The sequence below is a fragment of the Tiliqua scincoides genome, chromosome 1 (genome assembly GCF_035046505.1).
Source record: "Tiliqua scincoides isolate rTilSci1 chromosome 1, rTilSci1.hap2, whole genome shotgun sequence".
Taxonomy (NCBI): Eukaryota; Metazoa; Chordata; class Lepidosauria; order Squamata; family Scincidae; genus Tiliqua; species Tiliqua scincoides.
Window position 1 is genome coordinate 23,209,764 of NC_089821.1, and position 16,010 is coordinate 23,225,773.

Consider the following 16,010-nt stretch of genomic DNA (forward strand, 5'->3'; position numbering starts at 1 on the left):
GTGTCTTCTGAGTAATCCTGGGTTTTATTTCCAGAACGTTTCCTTTACTAGAACATTAATTGTAGCTCCAGACTGGTGCCAGTACTGCAATATCCTGTCCCCGCGACATTATTTGAGAGGTGACATATTATTTCAGAGGATAACAGGCTTGCTGTGGCCTATGACCACTCTTTCAAACTTCAAGGAGCATCAGTGGAGAAAACACAGGCTGGAGACTGATTATGGTTTTTAAGAGACTTGAAGGCAATACCACAGAAGTGTCATGGCCCAAGGCATACATACTCTTCCTTTATGCAGTGTCATCACTAGGAGGTGTAGGGGGTGCAGACTGCACAGTGAGTTCTGAGTACTAATAGGGCCCACATGGGCAATAGGAAACCTGATATGATGCCAGTGTCTCAAGTATGGTCAGAGTTTAAAGTATGTCTATTGAATGGGTTCCTTAAAGGAGACAGTGCTCTTTCAAGCTTCAGGTTTGGAAATGGGAGATGGGGGAGAGAGAAGGTGGTTGGCCATAGGACTTAAAATCCAGACAGTCCTTTGTAATGCATTGGCAGCAGTGCCATTTTGGAAGGAGGGAGAGGTGGCAGCAGGAACATAGATTCCTACAAAGTATGTGACTGGTGCAGGTTGTTTGGTGATGGATCATTGAGTGCATCACAGGCAACCTCACCTGTCTGAGGCTCATGGTTCAATGAGTTCATGGGTGAGGTATGATGTGAGTTGGGGTGGGGTAGATGCAGCAGTGTCGCTAGGGGTGTGTGGAGGGTGCGAGCCGCACCAGGTGACGCGCACTGGGAGGGTGACACTCTAAAATCGCGGTGGTTAGGGGTAATACCATCATGTTATATACCGTTGGATGCAGAATTTCCAGCAGAGTGCAATGCAAGAAACAGGAGTGAAATATCTTGTTTCTATCAAAAGTTATTGGCAAAAAACCGGAAAACAAAAATGTATGGAGCCCTATGGAAAGTGAAACTGAGCCGTATCGTGCGTTTACTCGTGAGTAAGCGAACTTGCCTTAGTCCATTGGAAAGGGCAGGCTGAGATGAATCCAATAACACCAGAATGGTCCTGATCCAATGAATGTAGCCCCAAAAAAACACCCGAGAAGGAGGTCCCTCCCTCCAAACTGGTGAATGTATTGAGCCCTATGGAAAGTGAAACTAAGCCACATGGTCGCGTTTACTCGTGAGTAAGCAAACGTGCCTTGGCTCCTGGTCAGGTCAGGCAAAGGGAAATGTGAGGCCACCAGAATGGTCCTGATTTGATGCAACTGGAGCTCAACAAATGCTGCAGAAGGCAGCACCCCCTCCCATGACAGGGTAAGGTGAATTTTTTTCTGTTTTAGTCTGCAATCCTATCCACACTTTCCTGGGAGTAAGCCGCACTGACTATAATGGGACTTACTTCTGAGTAGACAGGCATAGGATTGGGCTCTCAGACTTGTAAAGCCAGGTAGGTCCTGATAGTGATATGCTTGAAATATAAGAACTTAAACTGAACTGGGTACTGGGTATGGGTGAAAATCTTACTGATTCTTTTTTTTTTGGGGGGGGGGTGTTATTGCAGGCAGGCTACAGAGAAAATTCACTTGCTGGAACAGGGCTGGCTTTCCCTTATTTATTTATTTTACTTTATTTTGTAATTATTTTAATTTGCTTTATGATGGGTCCTGGACAGATTATCATTCTAAAAAGTGGGTCCCAGTGCTAAAAGTTTGAGAACTGCTCCAATAAGGTGTTAGTAAGTTGACACCCTGGGGGGGGGGGAGGTGACACCACTAGTAACCAAAATCTCTAAAATCACAGTTTGTAAAAATAATACCATCATGTTATATATCAATCAATGTGTAATTTCATGCAGAATGCGATGAAACAAACTCCATTGTAATATCTTTATTCTATCAAAAGGTACAGCCAAAAAATCAGTGGGGGCGGGGCGATGGTAGATCACCACACCCACCACCTGGAGTGTTGCCCCGCCCACTGCATGGGGGTGACGCACTGGCATTCCGCACTGGGTGACGCGAACCCTAGTGACGCCACTGGGTAGATGGTAGCATGTATACTGAATGAATTTGCAGAATATATTCTGATTGCAAGAACAGTAATTGACAATAATCTGTTCTTCTAAATGTAATTTTTTTTTGTGGAAACATCATATGCAACATATGATGAAAAGTCTGGAGGAGAGGAAAGGGTCGGTTTGTCGTGTTTTTCAGACTTGATACAGGCAAATCCATGTATTTCATTTTAGCTTCCGCATTCAGCAAGAAACCAAAGACAACAGATGTTGCAGCAGGAGGCGTGGCTGTTTTTGAAGCCGAGACAGAGAAGACGGGTGTCAAGGTGAAGTGGCAGCGAAATGGGGTAGACATTGTTGCAAGCGAGAAGTACATCATCAAGGTGGAGGGGAACAAGCACTCGCTGACCATCAATAATGTTGGGAAGGAGGACGATGTGATGTACGCAGTCATTGCTGGAAGCTCCAAGGTCAAATTTGAACTCAAAGTTACAGAGCCAGGTATTTTGTCTACTCTGTTACCAAGGTTTACCATGGGCTCACACAACTATTCTCCTTGAATCATCACATCCATCACAAACAGGGTGATAAGACACTTGTTCAAAGTCATTAAAGGTGTAACATAATGAATTAATGGTATACTCCTCACACCTGGAAAACTGCTTGCTAATTGGATTTCAATGTGTGACTCGGCTCAGCATTCAAAATGACAAAGCTACACTGTATAGTTTCACGGTTGCCATCTAGTCTCAAATGTAAGTTCTGCAACCAGACATTTAGTTATGACCAAGTGTCTCTTGATACAAGCATGAAATATGGCTTAATGTGTCACAGTAATTTGCCTTGGTGTGAGCCTGTGTAGTAAGCAAAGAATGCTATCCTAGTTCACTTGACACTTACTCAACGTGTACTGGAGCGGCAGTGGGGAATAAGCAGTATTCAGTTGCATGTGTAGCCAATTCTGGGCATAAGGAAAGTGATCCAGTTTTTGCTGTGAACTGATTTACTCCAGTCTGTGCACGGTCTGCATAGGAGAGGAAAACAAACAGCCTAATCCTAGCCGAATTTCCAGCACCGATGCAGCTGCAATGCAGCCCTGAGGTAAGGGAACCAATGTTCAGGCCTAGGAGGGGATTGGGATTGGCAGAGGAGGCCTACTGAAACCTACTCTCCCTTCCGGAACTGGAAGCCTGACATGGGGCTTGTCTGACTTCAGCCAGCTCAACATGGGATTGAGTGCGACACAGAGTAAGGGAACAAAGTGTTTCCTTACTCCGGAGAGAATTCCAACCTGTTCAAGCCCAGTGTGGATACAGTGTGGGCCGTGAGGTCCTTCTGCACCAGTGCTGGATAGGATTGGGCTCCTAAGCTCTTTCTGAAGGAAACATTAAGGGTTTTTTTTGGGGGGGGGGTTTAAAGGAAAAACTGATTCTGTAGACAAAATTACATGCAATAAGCAACTTTGTATTCTCCTTTTCCTAATTTGGTAATAATTCTTGAACAAAATATACAGGCAGGAACCCCTCGTGGATAGCTGAGTCTGCTGAAATGGCAAGACCCCCACCCTCTGGACGTGAAGGGAGCACACCTCCCCTCTCCTCTGGATGGTTTTCTGAGCCCTTCAGAGGCCATGCATGTCCACCCACAGCTTCTGTGGGGTTCAGAATGACTGAGTGAATAAAGGTTATTTCTGGTTTTTCAGCAAAACCAAAAACCGTGGCATTTTTATTGCATGGGGGGGGGAGCATGGATCTAATCCACAGATGAAACCACTGATATGGGTTGAACTGAAACCGTGGATATGGGATCTGCAGATTTCCCCCCCCCCCACCCCCATAGTTGCAAAACTCCTTGTTGCTGAGTTAGAACTTTTTGTGCATTGGTCACAGGGTCTTGAATGTGTGATGACACTCTGTTCAGAATGTTCAAGAATTGGCTTTCCATTGAAGATTTTTTCCAACTATAAATAGCCCAGGGAGGGGTGCAATTAGAAGGCAGTGGAAGAGGCTAACTGCTAGAGCCCACCTACACCACTACAGTTTGGGTCATTTTGTGTACCCTTTGCCCTCACTTTTAGTTAGAAAAAGAAAAAAAATCAAGGGTCAAAAGCACACGTTTGCATGTTTTGGTATGCATCTAATCTGATCCACAGTCATCAGTGTATCTGAAAAGCACCTCATTTTGAGTGAATCCCCTAAAACAGTGCGAGGCTTTCTGTAACTTTTCTTCCATTATTCTTTCCTTTATAGGAAAAATTGAGGAAGTCCCCACTGCCCCTGTTGCTGAGCCAACCATCTCAGATGTCCCTGCAGCAGTAGCTGCTGAGCCTACAGGTGGTAAAAAAAAAAGGCTTAAAAATGATGCTGTAACTATGGTAATAGGCAACAATTCCTCATAAAATAAGCATTTTATGTTAGAAGGGCCCTAGCTCAGTGGCAGAGCTCCTGTTTTGTCGTTGAAGGGTACTAGGGTATTTGCGTCCTAGAAAATTGTGTCCTGGTCTCAGTCATTGGCATCCCTGGACGTTTGCATCTGGGGTTTTTTGGGGTTTTTTTGCATCCTAGTTATTTGCATCCTACTAAAACCGGGCAACAAACCCCATGTTGTACGTCCTAAGCCTCTTATTCCAACCTTATCCCTACCCCTTACCCTATCTTTGTGTTAAAAAAAAAAATCTAATATAAATACAGTATACATATATTGGGACACAAATGTCCAGGGCTGAAAAAGAAGGGACATGACTATCCAGTATTGGGGCACAGGTGTTCCAACTGTGACTGGGACACAGTTGTCCAGAATTCAATGATCACGTCACTGTGTTGAAGGCCTCACATTCCATTCCTTGTATCTCCAGGTGGAGCTGGGAGAGATCCCTGTCTGCAACTTTGGAGAAATTCTGCCATTTAGTTCAAGTGATGCTGAACTAGGTGAATTAATGGTCTGACAGTATAAGTGTAGCAAACAAACAAACAAAAAAAACCCCAGGGGAATAGCATACAGGCCTCATTTTGGAGGATCTCTTATTTTCAGAAAGTACCCCAGAAGAAGGCAATATGCTGAAATATTTTGGGCCAGCAATACGAATGCAGAATAAATTATTTATTTCTCTTCAACTGCAGTGTTTGGAGACTTCCTCCTTTGCTGCTTTAGTATAAGGCAGGTCATTCATTCAGTGTTGATGGGAAAAGTTGGAGGAGAAAGAAAAAGTTCCTAGCAGAAGAAAAACAATGAGCCTATTAGCTGCTTCAACTGGGTTAAAAAATTAGGACACCAGTATGAACCACTGCATGTAGGTGTTTAAGTGAACTCACACAGATGGGGACATGCCTATTTGCCTTGGCCTTGGTTCCCCCCCCCCCAATCATGTAGAGTCAGTGTAAGTTGTAAAAGAACCTACATGTGTGCATACTGAACCTACATACACTGTGTCTGCACAATCAGGAACCTGAGATAAGGCAGGCTTCTCAATCATGGTTTTGTTTTTAATAACCTCCATGTGATTCCATGTGTTGCAATACATGGAGGCAATATATGTGAATAGCTGTCCAGTGGCATTCTAAAGTTTCCCACAGCCATTTTAAAGTGCTCTGCGCTATTTGCGAGTACCATTTTGAAAGTCTGTGCAGACTTGCTGAAGGTCTCTGCTAGATTCTGAGGGTCTCCTCTGCTGACAGATTAAGCTACTCCTCACCCTAACCCCACTGACCCCATCAGACCAATGATTTTCTGTTTGCAGATTCGGTATCTGCTGGGGTTCCTAGAAACCTAACCCCAGTGGATACCGAAAACTGACTGTACTGACTTTAGAAAACATAAACACAAAATTTACTTCTGCATTTCTTGTCACGTCCAGTTTGCCCCTCACGAAACAAGATACTGTAGCTCTGTAGAAATGTATGTTGACGTGACCTGGTGTAAATATCCACCGCATCATCTACAATATTTCATTTTAGTTAGTCTTCCAACTCCACCTACTGAAGCCCAGGAAAAGGCACCTGTGGATCCTATTGGTGTCTTTGTGACTCGGCCACATGATGGAGAAGTGACTGTTGGTAAGTGAGCTGCCTCGCATGGAAAGATGCTTCTGACTGTGTATCTCTCTAACTGATTTACTGGAGATTTTGTCTCCGACCACAGATTAACCAGAATACATCTCCCTGTCCAGGTGGGAATATTACATTCACTGCCAAAGTGGCAGGTGAAAGCCTGCTGAAGAAACCTTCAGTGAAATGGTTCAAGGGAAAGTGGATGGACCTGGCAACCAAAGTGGGGAAACATCTCCAGCTTCATGATACCTATGACCGAAATAACAAGGTACAACCATCAAAGCAAAGCTCCCTCTTTTTATCCTTCTTCCTGCTATTTCTAGACTGAAATAATCTTTCCTCCGGAATATGTCATAAAATGCTTCTTTCCTTCTACTGTTTATCCTGGAAAAAAAGAAAACAGCTGTATATTTAACTTAGGTGCCATTTGCAAATGGCTACCATCCACTCCACAGACCAGAAATAATGAATTTATACCAATGCATCTAATATAAGGGATGTGAAATGTATATCCTTGCCATAGAGAAGCCAACTCCCTTCCTACCTTCTTATCTCAGTCCTGTCTCAAGGGCTCCCTTTAAATGAAAAAGAAAGTGTGGAACATGCTGTGAGCAACCCAGGTGTATTCCATACTTCTTGTTTTATTTAAAGGGACAGCACCAGGAAAGACTGAGGTAAGGGGATAGGAAGCAGGGCGCTGCCACCACCATACATGCACCCTCAAAGACCCTACACGGAAGGCCACAATCCACTTTCCTACCCTACCTCCTTTACTGAGCCCCTTGAGATAAAGCAGGAAGTGTGAAACGTGCTGGGTACATTACCAGCACTTCCTGTTTTCTACAAAGAGATTGCTCAAGGAACATGGTAGGGAAAAGAGATCTCTACCTTCTTTGAGGGTTTTTGGTGGCACTGCCATCATCCCTACCACCCCTGCTTGGAGGTAAAGGGATGGAGGGTGGATGAAGTGGCAGTGGTGAATTTTCTGCATCTCAAGTGCCACTTGGCTTCAGGCCGACCCTGGCAAGTGCTGGGATCTGAACACAAAATACCACTTGAGAAGTAGTCCTTATGGAAATGGTCTCTTCCTTTCTTTCAAGGTTTACATCTTTGAAATGAACATCATTGAGGCAAAAGCTACTTATGCAGGAGGATATAGATGTGAAGTGGCAACTAAGGACAAGTTTGATAGCTGTAATTTCAATCTCGTTGTCAATGGTAAGTGGAGGTGTTTTCAGACTTGCAAAGATGGCTGGCATAGCTCAAAGGCCTTGAAACAACAAGCAGTGTAGGGAGCCCTCATCCCACAGCTCATGAGAGAGGTCAAACAGTCACCCTCATGCTGAAAGCAGTTGCGTAGGGCTAGTGTGGACTCCAACAAATCTCCAGAGGCTCATTGGAGACTGGGGGCTCCCTGAGGGCCGCATTGAGAGGCCTCGAGGGCCACAAGTGGCCCCAAGGCTGGGGTTTGGGCACCCCTGGTCTAGGGGCATTGACAGAGGAGTAAGAGTAGAAATTGTTGGGGGTGGGGGATTGGCAAGATGCAATGTAATAAAAGATCATTTTCACTCATCAAACAGTTGCCAGGTGCCAGGCTACCTTCAAGGGTAGCCTTTAACAGACAATTTCAAGAGCATCCCAGACTGAGTACAATCAATATTGAACACCTTACAACTCCATAGTAGCTTCAGTCAAGAGCACAGCTCGGTACTTGGGAGTTAACTAGCCTTGCAATGGTTTGAAATCTGGGCTGTCCCAAATTTTTGCAATTTTTAGCCTGTCAGAAAAATAGCAGATGTGGCTTATTTGCCTCTCTGCATTTTTGTTTTTATTTCAGCCACTTGACTGCAAGTAAACTGAACTGAGATGAATTCTGCATGAGTGTTGCAAATTATGCAAAGGGCACATCAGCAGAAGTGGCATATGGTCTGCCCCCCACAAAGTGTTGGGCAATTGCATCAGCAATTTTAAGATGAAAATCAGAATATAAACCTCATTTTTATATTTGCTCTGGGGGTCCAAGCACTAAAAGAGGAAGTGTGAAGGAGGGGGAAAGAGTTCTTTACCGCACTTGCCCCATGAATGATGTGAAAGAATAAGTAGAAAAGTGCTGGGAGCTGGTGCATTTCCCTCACCCAGCACAAATGCAGGAATTTATATTTAAGACAACTTGTTTGCATTTTAGGCAACTTGTTTGACCGGCACTTTTGCTGGTCAAGAATACCTCTCCATCATACAAGTTTGTCACTGATCAAGAGGCAAATGCAACATGTCCTATTTTTATTTATTTTTTAAAATTATTCAGCCAAAGCTGTCAGAGTCACTTCTAAAAAATATTTAAGCAAATATTAAGGGCCCAGTCCCACCCCCTATCAGGCCAGAGCATGCAGCACCACCAACTGAGTACCTGCTGCATGGGGGGGGGGGGGGACAGGGACAGACAGCTCAAGAGAGGTAAGTAAAAACGTTTTTACACACTTCTCTGTAGACTGATCTCCAATGGGTGTTCTTGGACCTCTGTCAGCTGAGGAGACTTATGGGGGGCATATCCAGGCCAGGAAAGAGGAATAGGCTCTTGGCACGCACAGCTGCCACTGAGATCCTCCTCCTCCCTGCCCTGTTCGTGATCCTCCCCTGAACTGCCCTGCCACTGACTTACTGGGGGACTTCTGTGGGCATTTAAAGAGTTAAATATTCTTTGCCTTCATACTGCAGTTCAGTCTAACTTGTGCCCGTCATGGCTACTGCACACAAATTATACACTAATGCATGGAGTCCTCAGTGAGAGCTGAATCTGTTTTCTAATTTCTGTGAGACTTTGGATAAAATCTGTGCAATCTCTCTCTCCCCCCCTTTCAAATTAGTCATCCCCTCATATCCATGTGGGATACCGTCCCGTTGCCACCGCAGATACCCGAAACTGCGGATAGCAGTGAACCCCATTTACCATGTTGCTGCAAGACATTCTGGGGTGCAACTGGAAACCACAAGACATTCCAGTAGAGTTCTTACTGTTGTGCTGTATGGGTCCTCTCACACTCTGTTGGCAGCCCTCCAGCCTGCTAGCAGGAAGATAGCTAGGAAGAGGGCTGGAGGGCTGGAAACAAAGATGGCAGATAGCACAGGAGACAGCACAAGAGGACTGCAAATGGGGACAGATGACTCATGATTGTGACAAGAGGTGATGGAGTGTGGCAGGAAATTTGTGAACCAGCAATATTAAACTGTGGATATGGGCCCATGGATACGGGGGGGGGGGGGGTTTACTGTATTGCATGAAACTTCAGTTTCCAAATGCATAACAAAAGTGAAAGCTATGCATCGGGGGAGGGGGGAGTGCTGGGTGGAGTTGCAGTGTTGCCAGGGTGTCTTTGATGCAAACTTATTTGAAACATTGCCCACTTTTCCTTGTTCTAATCTATGTCATCCCAGAGGCACCAGCAACAGGCGATCTGGACATCCGCTCAGCATTCCGACGAGCGTGAGTATCACTACAAAATGTTTGTCCTGAGCTGCTCATTTGAGAGAGATGTTTGCTGAACAGAACGCCAACTTCTGCATTCTCAATGGTCGTACTATTTTTCAAAGACACAGCAGACTAACCCTGTCTGAAGAAAGTTGCATGCAAGGTATTGCACAGAACTAGTAATGTACATGGTTAGCCATGTATAGAAGTCCTATGAAGATGTGCAATCTTATCTGTACCGTGAGATGGATAGGAAGACCTTCCCTTATTGAGGTCATGAAATGGCTAGTTAACTTCATGGGTGCCAGTAACCAATCTGCATTTTCAAGCCCATGTGTTCCTAATTCAGCACTAGGAACCCTGCATGCAGCTCTGATTGCTGGATTCAGGGATCCAGCTGGGGGATGCAAACACAATAGGACACTATTGTACTTGTACCTACTAATCCAATAAGTAGGCTTCTTCCTATGGAGACTGGTATCTTGTTACAAGCTACTCATCTCTCTTACTCCACCCACTTCCAGGCCTGTCAGCATTGCAACAACAAGGTTCATCTCCTCTGCTTCATTCTAGAGGATGAGTTCTCAAACTCCTTACCATGGCAACCCACTGTGCTGTCTGAGAGGGATGTAGGGTCCACCAAAACCAGGAGGCTACAACCTAACATGGCATGTGACCCAGAAGTCAACTCCAGGTTGTGCCGGCATGTGACCTGTTTCAAAGGCCATCACAGTTCTCAAACTGTATCTCACAACCCACCAATGAGTTATGATCTCAGTTTTGGACCAGAAAGTAGCACACCACAGCCAATGAAGTGGGTCACACCACTGTATGACAGCGGAAACCTGGAAACCATTTTTGGGTCATGCACCATTTTACGTTGTGGCTTCTTGGTGGTGGTAGGTCCACAACCCAGCAAAGGTTGGGTTGTGATCCACTGATGGTTTGCCACCCACAGTTGAATGCTGCTCTAGACCTATTTTCTTCTTCCCCCCTTCTTAGCTCTTTGTTCTCCAGGGCATGAAAGGAGCACAATCTATTTTTTTTCCCCTCCTCTGTGAATTTTCCTCCTTTGTCAGCCAAATTTGCCTAGCACTCTTATCTTAGTGTATTTTTTTAATTTGGTCAACTGATTTATTCTAAATTGTCTGGTGAAAACTAATTTGGTGGTGAAAAGTGAGTTTTTTCCCCTAAGATAGTGATAATCCCAGAATGAATTATGTAATTATTCTGTTTCCCCTTCCCACAAATCAATCCCATACTCAGTTATGTGGTGGTAGTTTTCTGTGGTGGCCCAGCTGATTTTATTTCTTGTTCAATGCTCCACCTTCCTGTCTGCACCCTATATAAGGACCCAATTCTATGCAGTGCGTGCCAGCTCACCACCGGCATGCACTGTTGCAAATGTACCCGCTGCCCGCTGAGCACACAGAATGCAGTGGCAGCTATTTTCAGCGCCACTGCAGCCCTGGGTGCTGGGCAGCTCAGGATTTGGCTGCCTGACTGTGATTTTACTCATACCTGAGAGTAAGTCCTATTAATTCAATGGGGCTTACTCCTGAGTGCACAGGATTGCAGTATTCATACAGCAAACAGGCTTTTCCTTTGTATATCTCCTTTGTTGGATTGGGATAGTAGTTTGTAAAAAGGCAAATATTTTCCTGGGTAGCTGGAAACCTGCTTCACAGCTGTTCAATCAGGCTCATATTGGTCATTGCAACTAATATATAATGTGAACCAATGGTGAGGTGGCAGTGGTTTTTCAAATAGCAGTTAGGGAAACCATGAAAACTGAACCACGGTGGGGACTGAGGTCTTTAGGACTTTGTCCCCCCAACGTTCTGCTCCAAATTGCTCCACTATGACATACTACTTTCGACAAAGGAAAAGCCCCTGCTCCGCAGTTGATGGCGTCACAGCCTCACTGCTGGGTGCCGAGCATCCTGAAGCACCCTGAGTGCTCACTGAGCCATGGAACTGTGCCTTGCAGTAGGGAAACCACTGCTTTTGGTCCTTGGTTCTGGTCTGCAACCCACCATAAGCAATGAAGTTTCTCTAGAATTAGACGTGATCCTGGAATCTGTGAGTGAACACATGTAGTTTTTCTCATGTGGTTTTTACTCAGCCAGCTTCTTTTCAGTATATAACCAGGGGGAGCAAAGCTCAAGTGCCAAAGAGCTCCAAGAGAATTTCTGCTGTTGCCCAGATCCCCATATACAGTTTCTACTATTTTTCCTTGTGCAGCATACACTTCACGGTCCCTTCCAAAACTACATCATTTCTTCCCATGCTCCCCACACACAGATACCTTATCTTCTCCTGCCTCAGTGCCAGACGGCTGCTCCTAGTTTTCCTCTGTACCTGCAGCATTACTTTCTTCCTGGCTCTCTCCCAGCATGTAGGGAGATAGTAGTTGGCAATCTTCAGTCTCGAAAGACTATGGTATCGCGCTCTGCATGGTGGTTCTGGAACAGTGTCTAGTGTGGCTGAAAAGGCCGATTCGGGAGTGACAATCCCTTCCACACTGGGAGCAAGTGCAGTCTGTCCCTGGTCTGTCTCCCTGGCTATGGGCCTTCCTTCTTTGCCTCTTTGCCACAGTATTTGGTATGACATATAAATATTGGTAAATCGGGTCAACTAGTAAATATATGTAGGTGTTTGCCTCTTTGAAGGTTTTGTGTGAGAGGATGCGATTAGATGGAATGGAGTTGTGCTAAATGAATTCTGTTTTATGACTCTTAGGAGCACAGTAGGAGGGGGGAGACGGATGACTTCAGCCTTTTCCAGGTAGCTGTCAGTGTTTGGTCACAAATCTCACAATAAACAGCTACTCAGTGGTTGACTAAAATGACAAAAATATAAATTTGCAGTCTGTATTGAACCTGAACATGTTTCATAACTATCTGTAGAAAGGGTGATGTAGTAATGTGCCTGGATGCTTTTCTAGAGTCACCTGCTTCTCTTGAACATTCACTCACTGCCTAACAGCTCGCTGCATGTAAAGTCACAAAATAAGAACATAAGAACAGCCCCACTGGATCAGGCCATAGGCCCATCTAGTCCAGCTTCCTGTATCTCACAGAGGCCCACCAAATGCCCCAGGGAGTACACCACATAACAAGAGACCTCATTCTGGTGCCCTCCCTTGCATCTGGCATTCTGACATAGCCCATTTCTAAAATCAGGAGGTTGCACATACACATCATGGCTTGTACCCCATAATGGATTTTTCCTCCAGAAACTTGTCCAATCCCCTTTTAAAGGTGTCCAGGCAAGATGCCGTCACCACATCCTGCAGCAAGGAGTTCCACAGACCAACCACACGCTGAGTAAAGAAATATTTTCTCTTGTCTGTTTTAACTCTCCCAACTAGAAATATTTGTGTGGATATCAAAAGTTATCTTTCCTGTCTGTGGACTTTATGTTATATGGCATTTCCAGGAGAACTTAGCAATGAATGCTATCCTAGTCCAATGTAACTTTGTTTTTACACTGGACAAAGTAAGGGACCAAAGGAGACCTGAAGGCAAATGTTTACAAATTCATTTTCAAATTTATATTAAGCAACAATTTAAGAGCCCTTGACTTTAGTGCCTCCCTGAAGCATTTGGAAGCAGCAAAGCAGAATACAGCTATACTTGCAATACTCAAACCTTAACACTCAAATCAGCCCTCTTCTCTTGGTATCATATGTATCTGATGATACCTGACTCTTTATAGGTCATCATGTAACACAATAATAGCCCTCTGCAATCGTTCTCAAAGGTCCCGTTTGCAAAGGTACTGCCCACAAACATCACTGAGGCAAATAACCCAAGAAGATAGAAGAACCTTGAAACAATGAATCAACCATTGACAGGACACACTGGCAGCCCCATCCTGACCTGCCTGGAGTGCGGGGCTGCCATGGCACCAAAAATAGCTGCTGTGGTATCCAGCGTGCCCTGGTCAGCCGCTGCCACCTCCTTGGGAGAAGGGAATGTTTGTCCCTTTCCCCCAAGTAAAGGAAGTAGCCCCACAATGGGGCTACTCAATTCTACAGCAGCTTTGGAGCTGCCACAGAATTGGAGAGTCCCATGTCAGCTTGCTAGGTTCGATGTTGGGCTCAGGATCTGGTGAAGCAGGCCTCCACTGGTCCTGCCCCCTCCCTCCCTGCTCCGCCCCCTGCCACACCTTCTCCCTGCACTCCCCCACCTCCCCCCGCCCTGGAACACCTCTTCCACGCCTCCCTCCACGCCCCACTTATCTCTCTGCTGCCTGGCAGTCCGGGTGACAGCCAAGAGGTGGACAGCTGGCCTCCCACTGGTGCTGGCCAAGCACAGGCTCACACTAAGCTAGCTCTGGCACTGGGCTGGTGCTGACCTTTGCAAACGTGCTTTACAGCGGTAAGCCAGTGCTCAAGAGCTCAGAATTGGGCTCTTAAACAGGCAAAAGAATTGTAATGATTAAAAAATTTTTTTTTTAATGTATTGTCTGAGTATGCCTTTCGGTTGATTGACAGTGCACTCCTATGCATGTTTACTTGGAAGCAAGTAAACTGAGTGGGATTTACAGCTAAGTGTGTATAGGATTGCAGCCTAAAAGGTGTGTGTTTGATGGAATGATTACAAGTTGCAAACCTATTTATTTTTTAAAGCATTTTTTTTTAATTTTCTTAAAGCATGCCTAGCCAGAAATGTTTCCCATTTGAATCAGGATCAGACTGTGTTCATATTTAATACTGAAGTAGGCATCTGAAAGAGGCTTCAGTGCAAAACCCCTTTTACTAGAACATGTTTGGTTCTGTTTCGGTGTTAGTCTTGAATATAGTTTCAGTGTTTGCTTAATAATGCAAATTTAATACACGTTGACTGTTTTAATATGTCCAAAGCTCTCCTCTTAAGCAGTGGCACAGACACAGAACCGCTTGATTCAAACAGTTTCATCTGGTCCTATCACAGCATTTCTTAATCTGAGAGTTGTCTATCTCAGTTATTCTGAGCGCTCCTGCTCAAATGTTGTCTGTATTATATCCACTGTTTTTCTCTTGGCAATGTTGTATGGGGGAACAAGTTCACTGAGAGCGCAATCCTATCCTGTGCTGGAACAGGCAAGCCAAGAGGCTTGTGCTGTATCCAGCACAGGATTGTGGCCAGAAGTGGCTTAGCCAGAGGCAAGGGAAGCTTTTCCCCTTACTCCTGGGTAAGGGCTGCTGGCCCCAATGGGTCTCCTCGGACTTGCGCCACCTCTGGGGGTGGCAGAAGTCCGAGGAGAGCGGAGCGGATTGAAGTCGCTCCAGTCTCCTTGGGAATGGGAGTTGGGATCCAGCATAACTACCAGATCCCAGCCTTGCCTCCAGCTCCCTGCTTGCCCACCCCCGAGGCTGCCCACTGCCCGCAACCCACCCTCCCCCTGCCCAGGAATGCCTCCCTCCCTCCTCCTCCCCACCTCCCCCACACCTACCTTTCATCCTTGTGTCAGTTCCTCTGAACCGATGCAAGGAGCTGGGGGAAGCCGGCGCAGAGGCTTATGTCAGCCTCCGCAGGCAAGCGCTTCTTGGAGCACCTGCCCGGCTTCCCCTCGAGGTGGCGCAAACGTGCTTTATGGCCGGCCCAAGGGACTTGGGCCAGCATAGGGCGCAGTTAGGATTGCACCCTGAAGGCTCAAGTAACAAATTTGAGGTTGGTAAGACCTGGAATAAAAAAGAGCAAAAGAAGATGAAATCTATTTTTTGAAAACGTCATTCAAAAAGTTTATGACAGTGTTGCTTTATGAAAACCTTTACCTAAGGGTTCTCCCTGCAATATATTTGAGAACCCATACAGAAATTACAGTAGAAAAAGTAGTTTTGTGAGATAGCACACAAGATCTATGGATTCAGGAAATCCATTTGTTGTGCTAACGTTCAACTGTAGAATATTTGCACGAAAAGGAAATAAACTTGTATGATAGATTAGCAGGTGCAGTGGAATTAGACATTTTATATTGTTTCCTCCATAAATTCTATGGGGAAAACAGCAAAAAAAAACCAAGAGCCTGTGGTTTTTCTGAAGCATACTTTGAGTTAGGCAGGCTTCTGTGGTCTTGTTTGCTCCAGGTCCCTCCTGCCAACACAGGATAACCTGCTGCAGGAGGTGTGACACTTGGTATGGATGTGGTTCATGAAAGATCTTCCCTTAGGGACTTTGTCCTCATCCATCAGGATCAAAGGCAGCAAACCTCAACTGCAATTTAGCCTAAACACCACTGCTCATGTACAGATCTGCTTAAAGAGGCACTGCTGCTATTCTTGCAAAGACCCAGAATGTCATGCAACTGATGCTGCATCAATAGATGTATTCAACGAAGGGGAGATCAAGGTTTAAATAATTTGAAAACGGTATTCGAAGCTGAGTAAAACTTCTTTGGCCCTCGCCTTCAGCATGGAGGCGCTTGAATCATCCACATATTTTTGTGAATATTCTCATCTCTTCTGCTACTGCATTCTCTTTCTG

The 16,010-nt window shown here is 45.3% G+C and overlaps 1 protein-coding gene across 1 annotated transcript in view; it reads left to right on the forward strand.

The window, feature by feature from the left end:
* MYBPC3 (myosin binding protein C3) overlaps nucleotides 1-16,010 on the forward strand; it is a 74,709-nt gene that overhangs the window by 8,916 nt on the left and 49,783 nt on the right. The window contains exons 2-8 of the mRNA XM_066633573.1: nucleotides 2,260-2,526; nucleotides 4,275-4,358; nucleotides 5,979-6,077; nucleotides 6,191-6,339; nucleotides 7,172-7,289; nucleotides 9,504-9,552; nucleotides 12,280-12,324. Of these exons, the coding sequence (XP_066489670.1) occupies nucleotides 2,260-2,526; nucleotides 4,275-4,358; nucleotides 5,979-6,077; nucleotides 6,191-6,339; nucleotides 7,172-7,289; nucleotides 9,504-9,552; nucleotides 12,280-12,324 (811 nt within the window). The remainder of the gene's footprint in view (nucleotides 1-2,259; nucleotides 2,527-4,274; nucleotides 4,359-5,978; nucleotides 6,078-6,190; nucleotides 6,340-7,171; nucleotides 7,290-9,503; nucleotides 9,553-12,279; nucleotides 12,325-16,010) is intronic.